General features: G+C 39.4%; 1 protein-coding gene across 6 annotated transcripts in view; it reads left to right on the forward strand.

Moving 5' to 3' along the window:
* Positions 1-200: 200 nt before the first annotated feature.
* myo9b (myosin IXB) overlaps positions 201-25405 on the forward strand; it is a 66236-nt gene continuing 41031 nt past the window's right edge. For 2 of the 6 annotated variants that reach the window (XR_001662216.1, XM_016671825.1), the window contains exons 1-4: positions 201-703; positions 22220-22434; positions 22561-22780; positions 23057-23566. Coding sequence is in view for 5 of the 6 variants with exons in the window: in XM_016671825.1 (XP_016527311.1) it covers positions 22283-22434; positions 22561-22780; positions 23057-23566 (882 nt within the window). In the remaining variant the exon portion in view is untranslated. Of the gene's footprint in view, positions 706-22219; positions 22435-22560; positions 22781-23056; positions 23567-25405 lie in introns of all 6 variants that reach the window. The other 4 variants (XM_016671824.1, XM_007552722.2, XM_016671823.1 and 1 more) reach the window with 4 other exon arrangements.

The raw sequence follows: 25405 nt of genomic DNA on the forward strand, positions 1-25405 counted from the left end.
TCCAAGCTTAGTTTTAATTTCTAAAACGACTTTGCCGCTCACATTAAGTCGCATACCTTGACGTATGCGCCATAATCGTTTCTGCCTAACAAGTTATCCCCCTAAATTCCTCTTGGTGGCGCTACTGATTCCGCACAGCTTGTTTCAAAGCTTTTGTTCCACTCTGCAGCACTGACCTTCGAATCCTGCAGGGGGCGCTGCCCTCTAACAAACGCCTGGCAGCAACAGGGTGCCTTCATTGTGCAGAATCTGCCTTTTTCCTCAACTTTTCTCAACGCTCAGGCTGCTACTGTTATTAAAGACAAGGAGAAAGGAAGTAGCGGCAGGCTAGCTGGTTAGCCGAACTATAACCACACCGTTTGCTATGATATAATTGACTTTTTGGTCCTGTTTTCTTCCTCACTGAGACGATATTGTGTTTTTATTCTGAAACGTCAAAAAGGAGGATGCGGATATGTCTTTTTCTCGGGCTGTTTCGTCCGTTCAAACCCCGAAACTGACTGAACACTGAGCTTTGTCTGACTGGGAACCCACCGCTGCTGTTAGCCTGCTTGAATCAACTCTTGTTTCCTATCAGACGAGAAGAAAACAAAGAAACACAGCAGCGCCGTGTTTGTGAATTTAGACAAATACTCTGTTGAATCGCGGGGAATGCTGCTGTGAGGATTACACCAGGACAATGAGACAAACAGCAGGAAAAGGTACGTTAAATGAATGCTGTTAATCTAACTCGCGTCTCTGAAAGCAGTTTTTTTCTTTTAAGTTTAAGCTCATCAAGTCGTTTAGAAATCTTTTTGAGTTCTGTTGTTAAATTATTTATCTAATAAAGAAGCTAAGTGCTTAAAGGAAGTTACTGTGTAGTCGCTTCTAACTATTGGTCCGTGTCTGTCATCATAAATTGAGGTTTTACAGCTTTTGTAACCCCCCAAAAGGACTGATTTTGGTGTTTAGTGTTAAGAACACGGCCTGGTATTTTACCGTGTGTCTAAAGGAGTTTGGAAAATGTAGCTCGACTTGTTCAAAATGCATAATGTGATTTATCAGTCCAAATGACAGTGGGTTGTTTTGTTTGAGTGAGCAGGAGCCTTGTTGAAATCAATGAGAGTCCATGGTTTTATAGCTGCCGCTGTCTCCCTGCAGTCCAGCCAGGGTTCTCCAGAAGAGAGGCTGCTGTAGCTTAACACAATCACCACTTCATGGTAACTGATGTTTTTATGTGCTGCACGGGGCACAATTTATGGCTGAGTGCAGATGCGATTGCCTATGATTGGTAAAATTATACAAAACACCGGTGTGACGAGCTGTGTGAAGGTTTGTTGCTTTTGCTGAACTCTTGTATTTGTTGTCTAAATGCATTTTCTCACACATAACTGCTTTGTAACTTGTTACCGTTTCTAAATATATCCGACTTGATGAGTAATATTAGCAATGAGAGACAGACTGCTGAAACCTTTGCCACAGCGTCAAATGTGTCACCTCTTATGCTTAGCACTTAGGTGACATATTGGTAAGATTATTCACATGACATTTCTGAAACTTCATAGGCAGGCTTCCTTATGTCAGTCTGGCAACCATATGTTGATGCCCTGATCCTCAGACTTTACAGCGAGATATTTTAATTATAATACTTATACATTAGAGATGCACTTTTGAGGCTTGTCCTGGGCAATGCTGATACCCTTTGAGATTTAACCTGCAAGATTTCACTAATGCTGATGTTTGATTCCAAGAAATATAACACACTTTGCTAAAGGTGGTAATTAGGAATCCAATTCGAAATTGGATTCCCAACAGTGATGGCAAGTTTATTACTATTTGTGTCCTTAGACTTTTATAAGTTTACAAAAAGTGCGCCAATATCTATTCTGATTGTTTATGTACTTATAGACAAATAAAGCTGGGAATTCTTAATTTTGATGCTTTAATTAATGGTTAAAATATTTAGACAATTATGTTTTTTTGCTCATCGATCAGAGCCGATCAAGAAAAAAAGATTGTCCAATCTTTGGCTGATTACTTGGTTTATCTGTTTTACTGATGGTCTAATAATGTCTTACTGAATTAAACCCATATTTGGTTATAGTGGGTAACAAATATGGGTGCTGGGTTTGGCATTTGCTCTGGGCGTCAAAATATAGTATCTAACGGATACAAACCAAACAGTTGTTGGCATAGTGTGTAGCACAGTGTTTTAAAATGCTAGATGTAAATTTCATGTCTCTAAGAAGTTACTTAGCTCACCAAAATGCACAAAAATAGCTTAATTAGCATATTGGAGATTGAAAGAGAAAGACAGCTTAAGATTCTTAAATCCACCCAGATAATATGAAGAAAAAAATTATAAGAACACCACTAATGACAAAAATAATAATATGCAAAGTGTTGTCATACCAGATATAGTCAATATGTAATGCAAATTATAAATCTGGTGAGCAACAGAAATATACAATTTCCATATCTTCAGATCGTTGATGATGTTTGATGTACTAATAATAGTTGTAAGACCTCTAATTAATCAAATTTACTATTATTGAATTAGCGCTTCCCACATAGTATGAGCTTCTTTCGTCTATTTCACAGATTACACAAATGCTGTTGTTAGGATCAGAATCCATCAATACCTCTCAGTATGTTTATACCCCATTCCTCCTTAAAGTGCTTGAAAACGCTCAAGCGGCCTACAGAATGGCTCCCTGCCATCAATTGAAAGAAAGGGGCCATATGGGCCCCCGTTAATGGTTTCTACCCTGCTACAGATCTGACAGTGGTGGAGGATAAGACGGGGGGGATGGGAAGGAATACCAGCTAACCTTCAGTTTGGAGTTTAGCACATCTTGGTGGTTGTGTGAAACTGTGGAGAAGCAGAAAAGTGGCACAAAGGAACTGGGTTTGTTATCTCTCATTAGTTTTGATGAGATCATGCTTGCCTATTATTAGAACTGATCAGTATTATGTTGCTTAATAGTATTATCTTTCAAAATTAGTTTGATTCATTCTGTGTTTTTCAAATTACAGTGCGTTTGTTTTACCCTAACACATGTATGTTTTATTTACTCTAATAATCCAGGTTTCCTGTTAACCCTGTGGATTTGAAGCTTGTTTTCCTCCTCAGCTTGAATCACATTAAAAACGGTTGTTTCCTTTTTTGTAATGCAACACTAATCAGAACTACTTGAGTCTGGTTAGATGTGCATTTTGGTTTTGCATGATGACCTAAGAGGTGTGGGGAGCAAATTAGTACTACTGGAAAACTTGTCTCACGGTTAACTCTTACAAATTTTACTTTTACAGCTTGTGAATATGTAATGCTTAACCAAAATGTTGTCTGACCTCCTCATTTGACTTAATCTAAAACAAATTTGTAACCCGCTCTCCTGAGTCTACTTTCAGGTTATTCGTGAGTTTTTGTGTCAAGTCTGAGGCAGAACGAGTGCAAAGGAACAGGCTGAACTGTGGCTGCAAGGAGATTTCTAATGAGTCCCTTTGCAGCATGCGTTGTCCCTGTGTACAGCTGGTGCACCTGGTAATGAAGGCTACCTGAGATATGACGTCCACATCTGCAGTCCCATGACTTTAAAGGCGATCCTCACTAGATTGCTTCATTTAGCAGAATCATGAGTGCACTTTGTAACAGTTATCCATCTCTGAACTTGCGATTTCTAGTTTTACACTTATTTTCAGATTCTGAAGATCTTTAGAGAATATTTACTTCACTGCGTCAGGAATAATCTAGCAATTGAGTCTGAAGTAAGTGAAATTGATCTGAAACTTTGACACAGTTCAGTTTGATTGATCTTTAAGGCATTGGTCAATGTAGCTTTGGGAGAAAGAAGCATTAGGCATATGTTTTGTCTGAATAAACCTGCTTTATTTGAACTTTGGTTAGTTTTTTTGGTCTGATGTGGACCAAAAACGCGAACTCTGGTTTGCCTACAAACCTAGGTTTTGGCTTGATTGAGGTCAACTCAGGTGCGGCTCAAATGCATTTGTGAATGCCAAGCAAACTGGAGGCCACTCCAAAAGCAGGAAATGGGCTACAGCACAGGGCATTCTCGGTAATTACAACCAAACCAGACGCACGTGTTTAGCACCAGCAGGAGAAATGACTCGTGGTTGTTTCTGACAAAAGAGAAGTCCTACATCCGCTAAAATCTGATCCCACTCCATTTTTCTGTCCAAGTTGCGCTCATGTCTTCGTCAGAGGTTGGCATGTCATTTCTTACAGAAGTTCTTGATGCAACCCCACCACAGGTGAGGGAGTAAACAGGTTAATCAGTGTGAACCAAATGAACCAAGTGTTTGGTTCATGAGCAAACCATTAACTGGTATTACAACAAATTTTGGTCTCCAATCAAACCGAAGCTATCGACCTGTCAAGTGTGAATACAGTCAGTTAAAGTTACCACACTCATGAGAATGAAAAGGTTATTGCTAAGGGCTTGGCAAGATATGTTAGACTTGTTGAGGCTTGCATTTCTATTTGTGTGCGCATGTATTAGGAAAATGCTTTTGTCATTCCGCTGCTGTGAAACCTTAGGACTAGTTGGGTTAGTCTTTCAACTTTTTTCCCACCTTTTTCTGGCCGTAACTGTAACAGATTGTTTTTAAAATTAGACAATTCCCTACAGTGTTGCCCTGTGTCCTGATACTGAAGGGAAAGAACAAGGCCAGAAAGAAGAAGTGGGACAGCAGGATGCATATGGATGTGTTCATAAAGTGTGTCAGAGCTTAGTTTAGCTCCATCACCGTAATGCTCCAGGGATTGCATTTCTTTGCCAAGAGATTTCAGGAAGAACGACTACAAGTTCTGCAGTGACTCTTGACCCAGCTTTGCTGCAAGGACGTAACGTGTTGTAGAAACTGAGCCAGGTGGGGAAAAAGTAAAGAAAAAGGGTTTTCAGGTCTCCATAAGTAGCGATGAAGAAAATGGAGTCTGAAAAAACAGTCCTGTTATTATTCCCTTTCTCTGTGGTCTACGCTGTCCCACCGTCCATCTATCGATTATGGAATCTAGTGGAGGAACTCTAAATAAACGACACGACTAATCTCAGTGAGCAAATCGAAAAGCTACAAAAAGGAGGGAAGTGAGATTGTTTTTGTTCTACAAACTCCTGATTAACTCTCTCCTTGAATGCTCTTTCAGTGTGGTTAGGGGAATTTATGGCCTTTATAAATAGAGCCAGTCTTAATGAAAGAGGGAAAGACAGACTGACTGGTAAACGATGGTTTACTTGCAGTTAAATCGTTTGTTGTTCCTTGAACCTCACTCGGCTATCATCGCCGTGCCCAAACAAATCAAGTTGATAGGGAGCAAAGCATGATTATAATGATGACTATGTTAAAACTCCTTGTTTAAAGTCAGCTTAGAGACTGTTGTGAGTCAGGAGTTTCACAAAAATGCCCAGTTTAAAACTCTTCCATAGCGACGTGAATAGTGGTCTACCAGCGCCATGGAAGACGCATTAGTCTAGTTTATAGCAGCTTGTCCGCAGGGATTTTATGTGGTTTTAAGATTTTATTTCAGCATGTTTTATCTTTATTTCTTGTTGGGATTTTTTTGGCTGGAGACCCTTAACCTTTTTTTTTATTTTATTTTTTTTTAACTCAGCCTTCACTTTTTCACTGTTCATCTAACCGTGAACTTAAACTCAGAGTCTGCAACGTGTCAGCTAGAAATATGGAGCAACCACATAATGGCACTGGATAAACACAGTACTCACAAAATCAGATCCACATTAGGTTCTGGTATTGTTGCATGACTTTTAAGTCTGTTTTTCACTGGATTACGATCAAGTTCAGATATTAATCCATGCTAACATATGTGTGGATAAAGACCGACTACTGCTAACTCCCTCTTTTGTCCTCGGTAGCCATTGATCACGTCCCTTGACTCTGGATCGTGGGCAAACTGGGAGAGGGCACGCCCTGAGGCTCTGTTTGCTGTTGCTCAGCGCCATAGTGCAAAATGTAATTATGAGGCCCAGGCCACAGCTAATGAGCGCCAGTTACATCTGCTTTTCTTTGTGTGTCTATTGAGCGATTCTCATTTATATCAGTTTCTTTTTGCTTACCTGTGTGTTCCTGCTTGTCTGCAGGATGGCTTTAGTGCTGATAATAATAAAAATAAAAACTACCATAATTGTTTGATTGAACACAGGCCTCATTGGCTTGTCATAAACCCCACATTTGCAGTATGAAACTGATGAAAGGTCTGAAGTCTCTGTTATGAAGTTTGATCATGAGAGTGGCTGCAAAACATTATAACTGTTTATTTTCTTTTAAAACACTAACTCACACCAAATGTAACTGTGCAGATAATATAAAATCTCCACATGTTCAGGAGGATAGTTACTGCAAATGACGTGCAATCAGCCAAGCTTCTTAGGTAGAAAACTGCTACCAAATGCATCATCTTACTTTTTTGTACTGTGCAGATGTACAGAATCTCTGGATGATTTGATGTTTGATTAGCCCTGTTCAGAAGCTTTTTTTTTACTTCAGTTAGTGAACTTAGCCATTGTGCTGATGTCAACACTCTTCTCTGTGGATGTTGTTACTGAAGGAAGTAGTAGGCCTGTTCTAAATTGTCCCAGTAATTATTGTGATAAACGATAATTTTGTTGTTTTGGTATCGTTTTCAAATAATGTATTGATAATGGCATAGTAATGCAAGTTTGCTCTGTCAACAGAAACCTTAAATAAAATGAATATGATGTATCTGTAAACAAAATATTAATAATCAGAATGGAAATTATCAAGCTTGTTTTGATTTATCATCCGTTTAATTAATTAATTACTTATTGCTATTGACTTAGGAAGAAGATCGTGCTTAGAATGACGTTGGCGAAAGCTCAAAAGGTTTAAGGCTTCTAGAAAGGGAAGTTAGTTTCCTCAGAGGCGTCCCGGGGTTCAATCAGGAAGCCACAGCATGCAGTTACACCTCAGCAAATACAAAAAGCTGACACTATTTTAGAGCCCATCTCCATCTGTCGTTGAACAAGCTGGATTAAGAAATATTGGCTGTTTTTTTTTAAGGAAAAAAAGCTCTACATTCTCTAGGGAATAGACAGAAAAACTGCTGTTTACTATCTCTGTTAACCATCCTAATAATTTGTTAAAGACAGGTTAAAACTCTAAAATCTTTTGTTTTTTTTAATATTAGTGAAACCCTGTTTTACTGCAGTGCTTTATCACTCTCTTTTGCACACATATTAATGGTTTCACTGGTCCCAATATAAAAATTACAAGAGAAAGTTTGGTTAACTGAAAAGGAATGACATCAGACTTATATAGTGCTTTATTGGGACATTCAAACACAGTGTACATGAAATCAGTCGTCTTCGTTCATGCACACACTGATGTTTCCAAGCTACTGCCCAGGGACAGATTAAGACTTGTTTGTGTTTTTAAGAAATAAATGATTTGACACAAAGCAAATTGAGCTTTTTTGATTTGAATATTAAATTGGATACTATTTATTTTCAGTGAATTTTGAAAAGAATCTGAATGTGGTGGGTTGTGGTGCACTTCTATATTTTTAGATGTGCAAAAAGTATTTAAAATGTTGGAGAGCTGCAGCTCTGTATTTATTTTTTTGTTTTAATTAACATTTACTAACACATTACATGGAGATTTCTGCTGTATTTGTTGCTATTTAGTGATTCAGAGAGAGAACCTTTTATCTATTTACAAAGAAAACCCAACAACTTACTCTAAACTTTTAGACATAAACGAGAAAAATTTTGTTTTATATTTATTTTGTATTTATTTTGTTTTGCAAAATCAAAATCGCCTTAACACGTGGAATTAAGAGGCCACAAACTCTCTCAAATGCAGCATTACGATTGTAGTTAATTGTTATCTGAACTGCAGTGAATATCTTGTGAATAAGTTGAAAAACATTTAATTCATGCCAAACTGGTCTCTCAAACTGGAAATGAGTGGAGCTGTTTAGTAAAGTTCACTGAGGTGATAATCTGTGTGAATTATATTTTCTTTGGAAGTATAAAATATGTAAAACGTTTTTACTTAACTGCACCAGAAATCCCCTCAGAGTTTTAATACATAAATTCAACTTTCTGGCATCTTTTTTGGAGGGTTTTGCTCAACTTTGAAGCAGATGGAGATCAAGGCTGTTCCTTACTCGTTTTAAAATGACGTGAGGGGCAGAAAAATGTAAACTTAGCCATGCTAGACTCTGCAGATGACAAACCATTCCCATTCGGCGTGCCAAGGCAGGAGGAAGCCAGCGTATTACTTGAGGCAAAAAGGACTCACCAGCCCAAATTTCTCAACTCGCAAACACATTAAATGGTATAAAACGGTGATCTATGCTGTATTGAATATGTGGACATTGTTATAGCTTTTAAAACAGCATGTGGATCAAATTGAGGAAACATTATTTGTCACATTAACCATTTTATGGTGTTTTAAGTAACCCTTTCGTGTAGATTTATCACACCTACCAGCTCGTGCGGGATGCATTTTGAATCAATTTGGTTGCTTATTTCCAGCACAAAGGTTTTTATCGGTTCCTTGTTGTGCTGACTGCAGCTGCATTTGACCACTGGATGCCTGAAAGGCTGTGAACAGTGACAGGAGAAGTGAAAGAGAAGGAGAAAAGTACCAGAAGAGGTCAGACAAGAGAGGCACAGAGGGGGAAGTCGATGGAAAGAAAGACACAAGCCCAAAGTTGAAGGAGGAAGAAATGGAGCAGTAGACCTTGGCTACGTGCTCGCTATTGGCTGAGCTCCCCTCTGTTCTGTTTGTTTTTGCTCTATTTTTACCATGTAGTCTGAGTCTGGTAACTGATGAATGGCTCCATATGCTGGATGGATTACATTCAACAATGATCGCTCAGCGTGACTGGGCCAGGTAGTTCAACGGGACGGAGACGTGATATGACCCATATGAAAAGAGGAGACGGTGATGGATTAGGAGATGGTTGGGGCTTTTGGAAAGCTGCTGTAAAGTTTATGTCTTTGGGGTTTGCTTTAATAACTGCATATTTCGCAAAATGCGATGTTTGATTCATATTGCTCAATATAATATTCAGCTTAACAAAAATCTTAATGCACGAGTCAGTATCACACCAAGTCACTGCAAGGTTTTCTATACATTTGTTACTGCAAACTCTTAAGACTTCTTTAGTAAGGTGGGTTTGGTCTTTTCATTTGCGATTTAAAGTAAAATCTTTAAATCTCTATGTTGTTTATGTCATTCTGCTACCAGTATTGAATGCTTCCAAAAATGCAAATTGTTGGGCTAAAGGAAAAGCTACACCCACCTGTCTGGACCTTTTCTTTGCAACAAAGAATAGTCTGCTGCCTACATACGAACGGGACAGATTATGTCTTGAATAACTATGTGCTCGATGTGATGCAATGACTCTTCTGGTCTTACAATAGAGTCATGTGTTTGTGAAATGTTTTTAGTCTTGGGCAGCCCACATGAGCATGTACAATAATTCTCTCTGTCTTCCGCCTTCTCATCGCTTCCTTCTCTCCTCTCTTCCTGATTTCTTTTTCTTCTCTTTTTTTTTTTTGTACATTGGCCTGCAGCTGCTCCGCGTCTCCAGATGACGCACTGTATGTTTCAGTGTTTGTGTCAGATGTGGTTTATTAAGCCAAATCAAGAGAGGAAGTACTTCCTGAAAAAGGAATCTAGATTGGGTTACTGCTTTTTGCCCTCCTTTCAAACGCACCTGGACCGAACAAACGCTCGTCTCATTAGGGCATCATCTTTTATAAGACATGAACAAATTACATCTGCTCAATGCAGGTTTAATGTTAAAGTCTCACCAATACAAAATTTAACTGAACAAATTCCAGCTGATGGAAAAGGTTTTCTATGAATGTCAAATCTGTCATAAAAACAGGAATAATCTCAATTCTGTCATAGCTTTTAAGACACAAAGTTGCAACCAGATGCTGCTGAGCTAATGTGCTTAGTCAACTGATCTTTAGCAGATCTGATCACCTTTTTGGAAGCAGGGTTTCATGATGTGGCTGGAGCATACCGGTGTGTGTGATAAAACAATGACGGGGGGGAGGGGGGAGAAGACATCATCAGTGACTTTAATTGTTGCTGCTAATCAATCTATTAAGGGTTTTCTGGCTGTTTCTAATAGTTTGAACTGCATCATTCTTAAGAGAGATTCTCCACAAAGATAAAATACCTAAGAATTCAAGCTTTTACTCTATGGACCTTAGCTAGGATGTTAAATAAAAAAAAAAATTGAAATGTCTTTAACAATTGACAACACAACTTAATTATACAAAGCTGCATCTGAATAAACCACAGGACATCTGGAACAATGCCTGGGTGACAAATTGGACCAAAAATTAGACTAAAACAAAAAAAAAAATGAAATGCACCAAGATACTTGGCAAAAACCAAAGACATTGGCACCTCAAAGCAACGGCAGAGCATGGTGGAAGAGGTGTTATAATTTTGGCTTGTTATGCAGACACCTGCCAGCAATTGAACTGACCACAAACCAAAACCCCTCTGAATACCAAAGAATTGTAAAGTCAAATGTGAGACCATCTGTCTGACAGCTGAAACTTGGTTGCAATTTGATCATGGGCTGGATAACCCCCAAATAGCCCTTAGGTCCTGGACAGACTGCCTGATTTCTAAAATCCTATGGGACTTGAACACGCCTTAATGTCAGCATTAGATATGAAAGTATCTCCTGCCATCAGCGTGCATAATAAAATATTCCAGACTGCATGGCTTGTTGCTGCAGCAGTTATTGCTGTGCTTATTATTGGAGTCTGGTGAGGTTGGTAATTCCTCCTGAAAGATGTGAAAGTTGTCAAAAACAACAGGTTCAATCAGCTCAAGGGATTGAAATCGATCAGTTTCGGTTTACTTCTTCCTTTTTTTCTTGATAAATTGTTTTCGTTTATTTTAATCAGATAGCTGGATCGTGGTCATTAGGAACTTTTTGTCATGTTGTTTTTTGGGGTTTTTTGTACCTGACTTTTTTGGGACATTTTTGGTACTACTGAACATGTATTGACTTATACTCATCTTTAGATTTATATCCACTATGAAAGCCATAATTATCTATAACCAACTCCTGGTTTACTGTAGAAAATTATACAAACATATAATGTTGGTTATTAATGACCATAAACAGAGTGTCAATCATATTTCAAATTAAATCATAATAAATAGAAATTAACTGGTTCAAGTGCTATGAAAATATTATTATGGTGTGAATTATTATTGTGCTTTTTTATTGCTGTCTTTTAATGTCATGCTTAAGTAAAATAAGAATAATAAACTATGGATAAGTACGATCTATAGAATGGTTTGTTGGGGAGTACGGCATGGAAATATGCTGCCATGAAATGGCAAAGGAAGCACAACACTAGCCAATTTTTTGTGAGATTCTCTTACTTGAAGACTTAATGTTACATTATTCCACAATATTCATCAGTTGTTCAGGCAAGCATTGTTTATTACAATCTGAGATCTATGTAAACCTGCATGATCTAAGAAAATATGTGGATAAATTACTTGCAGCATCTCACAATATCCCACTGGTCTAAGTTTGGCCATCCAACTCAAGTCTATAGTGCAAGGAGCTTTTATGTTGGAGCATGTGTCTTTCCTTTGAACTGTTTTTGTCCAGTGCTGACCTAAACAAGTCTATTACTACAGCATGGCTGCGATGTCTGGTCCGGAAATCTCTCCGGAATCTCCTGTCACCACTAACCCGTATGGTATCCCAGGATGAGCCAATTTTGGAAGCAGAGGCTTCTGGTTTGCATTAAGTCAGACATGCCTCAGCCTCACTGCTCTGGTGTGTCCCACATGAACCCGCTTGCTTTGAATCTCAAATTTCAAGCTCATCACGCTGATTGAGGACGTCCATGCATCGTTTTCTTCATGCAGTATTTTATGAATAAAATAACTTTGGGACTTCTGTCAATGTAGGGCGTACGTTCAAACCCTGGATTATATGTTGCCGGTTCTTTGCCTGTTTTTGCATCTCTGCTTTTCTCAGTGAAGCTTGAGCCTGCAGTATGACTGACTGAGCCGCAAAATAATGAAGAAGCATTACATTTAAATCTAAAACAGGACTTTGGGGGGGTATGGTAAGCTGCTTGCTGCATAGCAATGTCTCTTCTTGTCTCTCCTCTACTCTGTAAAAAAGTTGGCATCTGGATTGCGTTAAAACAACAGTCTCAAATGTTAATGGGGGGCTGAAAGAGGAAGAGTTGGGGGAGATCCTGTGATACGACAGGAGGTGGTGGGGCGGAGAAAGAAGCACTCCTGAGGAAGGAGTTAAGTACACAGCAGTAAGGCTGAGAAAAGGGAGGTTATAGTGTGAGGACGTAGCCACACTGTAAAATGAACAAGAAGTGAGAGTTAATAAACCAGGGGGGCCAGAAAAGTCTGCTGCAGCCAGCAGATTGAAACGAGGTCATCTCAGTGCTGTTTGGTTTGCCTAACTTGTGCGTGCTTATGGGGTCATGCATACTTTTGTGGGGTGGCAGAGGAACAGCAGCCCTCTTTAGTTTTGTCGATACACAACTCTGACACATGATATTGGGAGTGGTAGGTCGATGCAGAGCGGTCAAATCCCCATGTTGTAATTGATTAGCGTAGTCCACCACAGTGATGGTAATTTATTGGGTCGCACAGCTGGGCTGCTTGTGTTTGGCTGTATTTCTGAAAGCTAAGCAGCCGACTGTCAGCTACTTTTGTTCATCTTTCATACCTTGGCAGAAATGTAAGGCGTTTAGTATAGTAATGTATTTCCACGTTGCTTTGTTCCTTTTTATTAGCAGATTACTTGTTGCTGGGGGGATTGCTTTGACCATGAGCATGAATAGGCTAATGTCCACAAGTCAAAGGGAATCCCTGTGGCTTCTCTCGCCTTTATGCTTTCCTTTAGACGGAGACGGCAGATGCTGCTCAGCTCTGGTTTTATTGTTCGCGGCTGGTCAGGCTGGGAATTGACTTGAAGATGCTGGTGGGGGGAGGTGAGCTTTTACAGCCTCGTCTCACGTTGCCTCTCCCTATGGGTTAGTTGGTGTCTGTTGGGTGTTAATTGTTTTTATCAATTTTATAATTGCATATTTTAAAAGACCGGTGATCTGGGGGGAGGTTTCTAAACTATTCAGTCTTTTTTTTTTTTTTTTTAGAGCTGCTCCTACTAGTGAAGCTCAGCCCTGAGGCTGATTTACCACCACACTGCAGCCTCACTCCATCTGGGCACGAATGCGTCTTTTAGAAAACATAAGCCAAAAAAGAAACAGAGAGAACATACCCCGGTAGACTGAATCTGTTTTTTTTTTTTTGTTTGTTTGTTTTTGTGTGGTCTGTCATTCAGCCAAGATTCAGACAATGTTGGCTCCTTTGGAAAAAAGCCAGCCCTCCTCATCTTCATTACGTCAGGCATAGAGAGTTGTTGTAGTGACAGATACTTCAGAGGCTCCAGCCCTGCTTTTCCCCTGGGAGAGAAAAGAGGATTCATCAGGATGCACTAGTGGGAAATTGAAAGATTAAAAATAAAAGAAGAAATTTGAAATTAAAGAAGGATATGCTGAAATTGAGTAGGAATTGATTTCAACATCTTCTTTTAACTGCAGATATTTCCTTTAGAAACACACCAATCAGACTTTTGCTCTATATTTCTAATTTCTGGTTTGGTTTGTGGTCTGACCTGGTCGGCAGACTGCAACACATAAAGGAAAACAAAAGTTTCAAGTTCTTTGACAGAACGAGTAGCTATGCATGTCAGATTAACACATTTTGCTGGACAATAAATTGTCCCAGTAATTATGGCAATAAACAATTGTGTTGTTTTTAAATTATTTTCAAGTGATATATTGGTAATTACTCTCTCAAGGACCAATAAAGTTTAATTTTGTAAAGAACACTTAGCACCTAAATATTTTTATTATCCAAAACCAAACACAACCTCATTTTAATTTATTATGTGCTTAATTGCTTATAATGACAGGCTTAGTGGTAGTTTTTAGTCCAACAGAAAATAAAAGGTGACATTTATCTCCATTAATGCATCAAATAATTTCTTCCTTAACTTTCTCTGATTGTGTTAACCGAAGAGGTCCATGCCTTTGGCTGATGAGTTTATAGTCTGCAAATGGAAGAGCAGTGCTTCGTTTTGACGCATTTACTAAATTGGGAGAAGCTGAATTTCACCGGCCTGTTTATCACTGATAGATGCCGATTTAGTGAAAAGTGGCTGGTGGGTTGTTGTATCCATAAACTCAGCAGATTTGTCAGAATTTTCATTCTCTTTATAGTAACTCCAAAATTATTTAGAGTTACACAACCTGCACACATAGAATAAAGATAGTTTAAGATTAAGAGACTAAAGGGTCTCCAAACAAACAATCCAGGTGGTCACAAGAGAAGCCAGAGCTGCATCTAAAGCACAGCTGGCCACACGTACCTCGGTTAAGGTCTGTGCTTGTGGTTCTACTAAAAGAAAGAGAGCGAACAAAAAATGGCATCCAGGTCGGAAACAACTGCCGACCAAAAAGAACAGACATGCTCATCTCTTGTCCCCCTCCCCCCCCCCAAAAAAAAAAAACATATTGATGATCCACTAGACTTTTAGAAAAAATATTCTGTCCACTGATTGTGAAAAATTGAGTTTTGCAAAGTGACTCTGCTTCAGAAACCAGGTGACTTCAGGCATTGTGCTCTCTAAGGGAACGTGTCTGACCGGTTCTTGACATTGATCTAAAGCTAATTCAGGTTATTCAGCAGGACAGCGAAAAGTCCACTTCTCAGTTGCCTAAAGTTTTTCCAATTCAAATAAGATACTGGTTCCTGCTGAGAGACGCTCCAGTGTGGGTGAATTAATTCAATTCTGCAAAGAAGAGTGGGCCAGAATTCCTCCACAGCAGAACTCTGCAAGGGGCTAAAGTCATTGTCATTTATCAGTAGGTTTTCTGGGCATGTTCCACTGTATGGAGACCCCACGGAAGAGCAAAACTCACTTGGACGGATGATGCATTCCCATCTGGCCTGGGGATTCCCCAGAATGAGCTGGAGGACGTCACTGGGAAGAAAGATGAAAACTGATTTCTTTTTATTTACACAGTACAAAAGATAATTGTAAGGGATAATTTATTTTCACAAAAATGTAAATGTTTAGCTTTAGCTTTAGAAAATCATGTGATGAATTTGCATGTTCTGTTTGAATTGTGATGATGCTAACATCAGGGAGTAAATAGATGGTGAAAGTTGGATATGCTGATTCACTGATCTGTCAGTGATACTCCTTTGATGCCATAATGGAGTCTGTGGAGTCGCAACATTTTTTCCCCACATAAGACTGACTGTACCATTCTTCTGTCGGGATATTTGGTCCCTGACGTTGATTCGAACTGCGAGTTGTTGCGACGGGATGTGTGGGAACGAGAGTTAAACAGCATCACCAATTTGAAGTCCTTTGACCTTGAGTGTCTGTCATTGGGTCACAGACTTCCTGCCTGGTATTTGAGTCAGCAGCTGGTATCTCCGCAGTAACGGGCTGCTCCCTATTTTTAACAGCCTGTATGAGCCTTGGGAGGTTCATTAGTAGGTAAATTTACTGCCTCCAGCACAGAGTGAGAGCATAACACTCAAACCTCTCATACATCTGTATGAAGCAACCTAAATCAACTGTCCAAAAAAGGCAAAGTGCTCCTTTTCCCTCTCCGTTGCTCGTCCCTCTGCACTCATGGCGCTGTTCTGCCTTCTCATGTATGAAGTATTTGGTGTTTGCTTGAAAAGGGGTGAGTAATGCTGGGCTGGTTTAGCTCACTTTTGCCACATATGTCATTTTTCCACTTGAATACTTGAATTTTGTATACAGATTTTTTTTTCAGGAGTAGTTCATTATAATTGGTATGAAAGTTGAAGCCATTGCTGTTGGCACAAAATTGTTGGTTGCAAAAATGACACGGAATAAACTTAAATTAGCCAAAACACACTTTTTTCCCCCTTTTTTTTTTTTGTACAGTGTTTTTGTTTGGCGACATGAGATCTGAAAAACATATGAGATTGTTATTTGCTGTTTCATGTTTTGCAATATAAAAGCGCATATTGGTAATGTTTATTGAAATCACAGACAGCAGTTAGTGAGCATATAATTAGCTCATGTTATTGCAGTCTGATAAATTCTTTGCAATATTAATTTTCCACACTAATAGTGCAAAGAAAACATATTTTAGAGATATTAATGCAGCCCTAGACCCTTACATAATAATTCATACATTTGGCTTTACTGGATTGCATTTGGAGGTGTCAGAGTAAAGAGGGCTTGATGCAAATGTGTGCCATACTATTTTATACTTTTATTTTTTGTAAGAAAGTAAAAACTATGAATAATTTTCTTGCTACTTTACTGTTTTGGAGTAGTTTGTGTGTTGGTCCAACAAACATCAGTTTGTGGTTGCAACACAACAAAATGTGGAAAACTGAGTGCATTTATAAAATGCTGCATGCACATAAAAATGTCAAAAGCAATCTTATTAATTTCTCTTTTTTTTCCCTCCCGCTTCTTTTACCCCAAATGTTTGGACGGTAATAAATAAGCTGAGTAACATTCCTGCGTTCAGTGGAAGTAATTTACTCCAAGACAATTTCCTTGCCTGGATTATAAGGGGTTAGTTAGGCTGGGATGGGGTTGGCGGGTTCAGCGAGGATAAAGACCAGGGCCTGCTTTTTAATAAGAAATGTCAGGCGTAAGGAGCTTGTTGGCTGCTGACTCCCCTTCTGTAAGCAGGTAGAGAGCCGCTGTCCTCTGCTGTCTTCCTGTCAGCCCCCGGTAAGCAGCTAAAGTGCCAGGCTAAGCCTGCGTAAAGCAGACAACCCCGAGTCTTATCTGTGGAATGCTGGGCACTGCCACAGAGGATCTCCTCTGCAGGGAGGAAGCTCTGTTATCTCAAAGCCCCCCGTCTCCTCTTACTGTCCCCCGACGCCCCTCCTGTAAATGTTTGCCTTTCTCTGTCCATCTATCCCCCCGCCCTATTTTGTATATGCCCTCTTAAAAGTAGTAGAGTGAGCAGTTCAGGCATTAAAGTGACAAATTCGCCCCCATGATGGGGGATAATGAAGATGCCGTCTTATGTGGTCTCTGAAGTTCTGCATGCCTTGGCATTTTATAATGTTTCACGCTTTTGGGACTGTGGTCAACTCGCCTGGCAAGGCCGTAAACTCATCAGTCTCAAGTTGCACTATTTTTCCTTTCCCCCCTGCCCCCCCTACAGCGATTTAAAACGTTCCAGAGTAATGTTTGGGTTTGGTTTGTTTCTGAGACCTTGCTTTCTTTTTACAACGTGCTACCAGAAGAATCCAAAGTAATGTGTGTTTGTCTTGGATTTAAAACACCTCATTGTTCCTAAGGATAAATGACGGCCATTTTTACATTTACTACATTAGTAGAAGTGGCGAGTTGTGTAACTGCACAGTGTGGCAAGGCTCTGTGAGATCTAACATGGTTGTTGTTCCCATGACTGACAGGAAGACACAAAATATTATCTTTGCCACCACTACGAAACCAGATATTCAAATGAGAGATCCTCCTTGCCTACATAAATATAACAATGCCGTACAATATATCAGTCACTGCAAATTGTAATCAAACAGGTTTTTTCAGCTGTTTTAATTCAGAATTTGATTTCGTAACACACGCAGCTCTGAGAGGGCCGCTGCTCACGCAGAGCGCTTTTGCCTGCTGTATTTTCTGTTTGTCAGTCTGAGAAAATGAACACAGTGAAGTGATAAACTGCAGTCTCAGAGCTTTTAGGAGCTGATACAGGATCAGTTTACCTAAGCAGTGCACTCTACCCAGCCTACAGCGATTTCAGCCAGGTTCTTGTTTCCCTGAGGGGGACTCACAGTTTACATATCATGCATTGCTGGTTCAAGGACAAGCTACACAAACTGTTATTGGGACAAACCTTACCCAGCTGCTGTCTGTGAGTCACTCGGTGGTAGATCACTGCTTCTGACTGAACATGGAGCCTTGAACTAGGACATCCAAAGTGGTTTTGCTCTAATTTAGTCCATAAATCTTGCAGCGTTGTGCTCCTAGACTTGACTTAAAGTGAATCATTGATCATAACGGTGGACATCTGCTCTGTGCTGATGACTGTAACGCTGTCATCGAGCCGCTCGGGCACAGTAACCACGGCAACTGACACATCAGTAATGTGAGCGTGGTTTGAAGTTGTACGAACATGAATGCTTGAGTGACGCAGCATTCAACTTGTGTAATCTCTGTTCTATGAAGGCTGCAGAGAGATATGATGATAGGAGGTTTCTGATGATGGCCTGGGTTTTAAAAATATTTCACTGATCAATTAAAGACAGTTGTGCTCTAAATTCAAACACAATTTACAGCATAGATATATGGCAATTTGAAGGTGTTGTTTTGTAAAATCTACTCTTTTGAGTTTTCTATCATGTTCTAACATTATTCCCTCTTTAAAAACATACTTTGCTTTAATTCTTTCAAACATGTTTGGCGCTGGCTATTTGCACAAATCTCCTCCTTAGAGTCGCCCTGCCACGCGCCTTCCCCTATCAGCTCCAACAGACTAGCGGCAGCAGCATTTAGCAAACGCCTGGTGGTACTGTGCGTCTGCTGAGCTCACTATACGAACAACTTCTCAATCGAAAGCTGCTGGGAATGGTTGTAAACAGCACAATGAGTAACATTGTTGCTGAAAGTGCAGTGCTGGAGAGTGTAGGAGCTTCTTAAAGAGACAAGTGGCCCAATTTCAAGACATTAAATTGCAGACTACCAATCTTTAAAAGCCAGTGGGCTTTTAAAGATACCGTTTCTTTTTTTTTTTTATCTGAAATGTTCCTAAATAAGCAAGAAAGTCACTGAGTTGGTAGTAGTGTGATAACTACTGTTAACTGTAAATGTGTAGACATGACCTGGTTGGTGGATCTGTCAGTCAAACCAAACGAGCCCAGAGATTGATTTTTAGACCTTTGCTAAGGTAGATAAAATCAATTGATAAGATCGGCTTCACATGTAAGTATGAAGCCGTAAAATACACATCCCCCTTTAAAAAAAGTAACAGCAGATATCAGAAGGTAACAGAAAGGTTGATTACATTCATCAACATTGCTCTGTTTTTTTTTTCCTGCCTACTTTTCAACCTCAGTCTGTTTTTTGAGATGTCAGGTTTCTCTTCCAAATGCCTCCAGAGACCACAATTCCTTATACAAGATGCTAAACACAATTCAAAATGTTACTTCAAAATCAGTTTCTTTGTTCTAAACTAGCAAACACAGCTTCAATCTGCCCTGCTTCCATTTAAAGGGGAGTTCCTGCTCTTATGCTGCACCTTGTGCCACCACACTTATGTCATTTTGTTTTTTGGGCTAAGATTTTTTTTTTTCTTGTAGAAAGAGACTTATAATAATTCTGAAAATTGCTTTATCATCAACGTATCTACTTGTGGTTGCTGTTTGTTTTTGTTTCTTAGAATGAAACTAGACTGGCTTTACTTATTCATACGTTTGTTACCAGTTTCCTCTGAACATCTTTTCCAGTTACTGATTCTAATGTGCGCATGACTGAATAATTTGCTGTAGATTCTTGGTACAATTTTTCTTTATTGAACTTTTGATTATTTCATAAAAAATAAAATTATTTTACCTTTGAAACAGCATCAGATTTGTAAGAACACACATCTTTGGCTGGAGAAAAAAATTTAAGTAATTTTGTTATCTTTGATTGGAGATACGAGTTTTGTTGTGCAGAGCGACTGAGCCCTCTTTGTCTTGTCAACAAGTTCGACAGCCATACTTTCACAGGAGTGATAGTGTGCTGTCATTACAACATTTGTGGTTTAACCTAAGTGGTGTTGTCGTCATCCCGGAGCGGATGGGTTGAATTTCTGTGCACGGTCTGCAGCTGCAACCTCTGGTTGGGTTTCAGGAGCAGAACCATCTAGATCTGATCTGAACACAATACGGCCTAAACGCTCAGGCGTACTGCCTGCCTGCTCAGTGAAAGTAGAAATCTGTTTTCAATTTGTTAATGCTGACCCAATGACTGAATACAAATAACCTGAAAAGAGGCAACGTTTACTTTCTATGAAGATTGACGGTTTACCTAAATCGTTTTTCCGAAATCATTAGAGATTGAATTGAAGGTGGCATTTACTATATTTTATTTTTAATACCTCATGTCAGAGCTTCTGTCATTTCTAAACTCTTAAAGGTATATTTAATTTTTTCTGGTTAACACAGAGAACTCTGATGCCACGTCATGTCTGCTGAGAGGGAAATCTTATGACTCAAATACCACAGATGTGTTTTCCAGGCAGGCTAAGGTTTATTTTTGAAAGTTTGTTATTCTGGTTTTGTTTTTATAAATGCTCGGAATAGGAATGAAACGCATAGTGTGAAAATTAGATAATAAGAGGTTGGATTATTGTGATGATTTCATTAAATAATTTACAACCATAAAAACAAACACTGCTCTAAAAACAACTTACTTATTGAATAAAAAGAGTGGGTTTTTTTGTTTGTTTTATTTGTTTAATAAATGAAACAAATCCCAGGGATTTGTTTAATCAACTGGTTTAAAGTAACAATCATTCTGGCTGTCCTTGTGGTTTGGAAATGTTGTCATTTAGTTTCCCATTATTTTCACAGGATGAGTAATTCTTAACACCTTTCTTTGCACAGTAATGACAAACAATATGACGATTACCCACCCACGGATCGGAGACGAAATTACGCACAACCAAACGTTTGGATAAATGATCCCTTTAAAAAAAAAAAAAAAACACATGATCTTGAGTGTGTGATTTTAAATGTAATTCAACTTTTCCTGTCGGGTCAGTTAAATTAGCAAAATATTTATATTCAGTAAATGTTGGATTTTCTTTTTTTGTTTGTTTTCTTCAAATCCTGGAGTTTTCATGAAACGTTTAGTGCTTGGTTTTCAGCTTCTGACAGATTTCTGCCCTGTTCCTCCTTACAGAACTGGTCTGACTGAGTCAGCTTTCCTGGCCACCTTGTCCAAATAAACATTTTCAGCTCTGCCCACAGATTGTCTATGGAACTGAGATCAGGGCTTTGTAATGGTAACTCTGTTGTCTTTTATCCACTTTGTAACCAAACTAGCAGCATGAGTTGGATTGTTGCTGATCCACATTGCCCTTTTTTCTCCCATTGTGATAATGCTCATATTGGACAAACCCTTTGAATCAGAAATAAATTTGGCACGTTCTGCAGATTTTTTATGTAACCCCTTCAGATTATCGTTTGCAATTTTAAAAATACCTAAAAATGCAAATAAGCATGTAATTCAGTTCATTTTCTAAATAATAAACTACAAATGTATTTGCCTAAAATGCAGTAACATAGCGTTCCTTTAGCTTACTCTTGGTGCAAAGGACTCTTCTGAAGCTAAAAAAAATACTTCTAATATCAACATGTGAATAGCTTTAATTTGATTAAATTATTTGAGGTGGTTTCCTCAATGCAGTGTAGGGGTGCTGTGTTGATTAGTTTTAGGATTGACTGATTAATAATTGAACAGGAAAGGTTGCGTAACAGAAGATTAGAAGTGTTCAATTGCAGAAATTTTGTGCTAAATGTTTTTTTTAAAGGGGGTAGAACAATTTTACAGACAAAGTAACAATGTTCTACGGCGGTCTGTGTTTTCATCTTAAATGAAAAATGTATATATTCTTTGTACAGTTTTGGTTTAATTACTGCTCTGACTGTGTTCTTTCAGCAAATGGCATTTTTTAGAATCTGTACACTCTAAAAAAGCAGTGAACACTTATTTTATTAAATTATTTTATGTTTATTTCAGTAATCGGTTCATCACGATTAACTCAAATTAATCATTTCAGCCTTAATATAGTCTTTGCAATATTCAAAATTAGTATTTTAGTGAGCCGTTTTCCTCCTTGTGCAGCCCAATGTTGAAGAAATGACTTTTGCACCTTCAGGCATTTGGAAATAGTATCCAAGGATGACGCCAGTGAAAATAAAAAGCTTATGTCTCTTTTTGTTTTTTACCTTGTATGTAAATAACTCCTTTCAAAGTATTAATTCAACCCATTTATCGTGCCAAGTTCTTCCTCTTAGTGTTAAGTTTCAAACAAGTCAAGAACTGTGTTGTCTCAAAGTGCTTCTGCTTCTCAAATGTTGCTCTATAGTTGGTGTGGATTTGTAATCGGTCCTCCTGTCATCTGTAGGTGTGTGGTGAGACAGAGGCGGTGGACTTGCGGCATGCTGAGGCCACTCCCCCTGGCTCAGGATGAGTGTCAGAGATGGCGCTGCCACCATGGCAACAAACGCAGGTGGAGGTGGAGGAGGGGGAGTGGGCTGTAACGATCCAGACGACCGCATGTACCTGCTCCAGATCTACCCACGGCTCGCTTCCCAGGCGTCCACCTGCTGCAACCTCAGGTGGGTTCCCCGAGATTTGGTGGAGGTGTAACATTTGCATTTGCTATACAAGAGTGACAATCCAATGAAACATAATAAAATTTAATTGGAAAACGGTTTTTGTGGCGTGTTTTTGTTGGCCTTCAGAGTGCAGAAGAATGCAACGACAGCCTCTGTAATCTCGGACGCTGCTGCGACGCTGGGGCTGGACCCCGGCGGTCTGTATGTGTTGGCAGAGGTGAAGGAAAGCGGCGGGGAGGAGTGGATCCTGGAGGCTGGAGACTTGCCCGTACAGAGGGTTCTGCTTTGGCCCCGAAAAGCTCAGGAGCAACACCCTCAGAGCGCTGGCTTTTACTTCTTGCTGCAGGTGAAACTAGCAACTCTGTCTTCAAGCTGTCAAATTCAGTCTAGCAAGAGAAGTGCTGCCACTGTTTGTTGCATGGTGCTTCCTTCTGCTTTCTTTCACTTTGTGGTGATAAGTCGTCGAACTTAAGCAATAGATTACGCATTGATAATAGGAAATATGACAAACCAGAGTGCTACTTGGCCCCAGGCGTAGGTGTATTTTTAAGAGTTGCTTTTGTATCGAGTGAGAAAAAACAGAAATCTGGCAATAAAATGTGTTTTTCTGCATTGTATCCAGGAGAGGAACTGCGATGGCTCCATCCATTACGTTCACCTCCCACCTTCGTCCAAGGAACAGGAAGTACAGCAGCTCGCTGCGAGGGGCTTCCTCCCCCCTCCCCAGGATGACTTTGCAGACCTCTGCAACCTCCCCGTCCTCAGTGAGGACAGCATATTGAACAATCTGCGCTCACGCTTCTACAAGAAAAAGATCTACACCTATGCAGGCAGCATCCTCATCGCCATCAACCCGTTCAAGTTCCTGCCCATCTACAACCCCAAATATGTCAAGATGTACGAGAACCACCAGCTGGGCAAACTGGAACCTCATATTTTCGCCATTGCCGACGTGGCCTACTACGCTATGCTCAGGAAGAGGGTGAACCAGTGCATCGTCATCTCTGGGGAGAGCGGCTCTGGCAAGACCCAAAGCACCAACTTCCTGATCCACTGTCTGACCGCGCTCAGCCAGAAGGGCTACGCCAGCGGGGTGGAGAGGACCATCTTGGGAGCCGGACCCGTCCTGGAGGTAGGAAGGAAAAACGCGTTGCAGCAGAACAAGTCAAAGTATAGGGACATGATCGAGATGGAGGAAAGAATCCATGCAGTCGACTGGATTAATGTAACTCTTTTTACTCATAGGCCTGTCAGGATAACTAATTTTGTTGGACAAAAATTAGTGTCCAACAAAAATTGTTGGACACTAATTTTTGTCCAACAAAATTAGTGGGGCAATTATTAGCAATAATAATTGCCCCAGTTATTATTTTTGTTGTTTTGAGGCTATTTTCGATTAAGGTATTGTTCTTTAATTTAGTAAAGAACAATTAACACAGGAAGTGGAAGATATTTTAAATGTCCAAAATAAAACACAAGAACCAAAACAATAAATGAAATGGAAATAAACACCACACACAACAGACACCATAAATAAATTGGATTATGTTTCTATAAACAAAATTCCCCTTCAAAACATATTAATCATTGGAATGGAAATCATCAAGACCATTTTAATTTATCATGCAATTAATTGACTAATTGCTTACTGCAACAGGCTTGATGAATCATAATCAGGTTCTTCATTTATAAATACAGGTGAATAATTGTGAAATATTGGGGAAATAAAAAAAAAAGTTTATTTTTCCCTTCAACTTAAATAGTAAAATGTTTCATATCTTTGAAGTTTAGTTGCATAGCACATTTCATCAACAAGGCAGTTCAAAGTGGTTTAGATCATAAAAACACGATTATGTCACCAACTGTGAAACAAGATAAACATCACATTTTGTCAGTCTAAATCATCAATACACATATTGATCAAAGGCCACTTTCAATCTACAAACCAGTCAAATCTGGCCACATTTACTACCCCCAATGAGGAACAGCATCCCCACAGCATCATGCTGCCACCACTGTGTCTTGAGTCAGGATGTGCCGTGTTGTCTTTCCAAAACACATGTGCAATTTTGTTTAGGCCTTATCTGACCAGACCTCCTCCTCCACATTTTCACTCAGTGTGGCAGGAATCTGTAAACAGGATTTCTTTTTGCTTTCTTCTGACTCATTTTATACTGGCCAGATTTGTGCAGCCTACCAGTCTGTAGACTGATTATACCACCTGATCTGTTGATCTCTGTAGCTCCTCCAGAGTCGCCATGGGCCTCTTGGTACCTTCCATGTTTAGGTAGACTAGAGAGAAGAGCAATGATGTACTGGATTATGACATAAGATCCCATAAGTACAATAACATTTGTAGTTCTTGTGCAACAAATTATGAAAATGATCAAGAGGTCCAAATACCTCTGCAGTGCATTGTATGTGTTTGCTATAAGTCATGTTACTTCTTGTCAGGATGAAAACGTTTTGCCGTTTTGATGAAGTTATGTCCAGTAATTGGAGATCCTCCCTCAAAATTGATCGTCATGCTGTGTGAAACTAACTATATTTGGAGATGATTGATGAAAGTTATAAATAATGAAAGTGTAAAAGCTTAGACAAAGAGGCTGTAGTCTAAACTGAAAGAAGAAATGGAAAGAAAGAAGGAAGTGGCTTCATTAACCCCTTCATGTCTCCTTGAGCTGCTGGAAACGCTTGAAGCTCTTTATGTTTGTCTCACTTTGAGGCAACACTAAAATCTTTATCATATTTTCCATGCCAGCTCTAAACTTAGCTTAGAGGCAGTGACGTTTAATTGTTTTCGTCAGGTGACTGCTTCTCTTCCTGCTTCTTTTCCAGCAGAGTTTACGAGCTTATGCTGACTCGCTCAGTCTAATCGCTGACAGACACGAGTGAACACAAACGGAAACTTTAAACTTTTAAAGACGTTTATCTGTTATGCAAGAAAAACATAGAAAAGGCTAAAGGTTCT

The sequence above is a fragment of the Poecilia formosa genome, unplaced genomic scaffold (genome assembly GCF_000485575.1).
Source record: "Poecilia formosa unplaced genomic scaffold, Poecilia_formosa-5.1.2 Scaffold52, whole genome shotgun sequence".
NCBI classification, from domain to species: Eukaryota; Metazoa; Chordata; class Actinopteri; order Cyprinodontiformes; family Poeciliidae; genus Poecilia; species Poecilia formosa.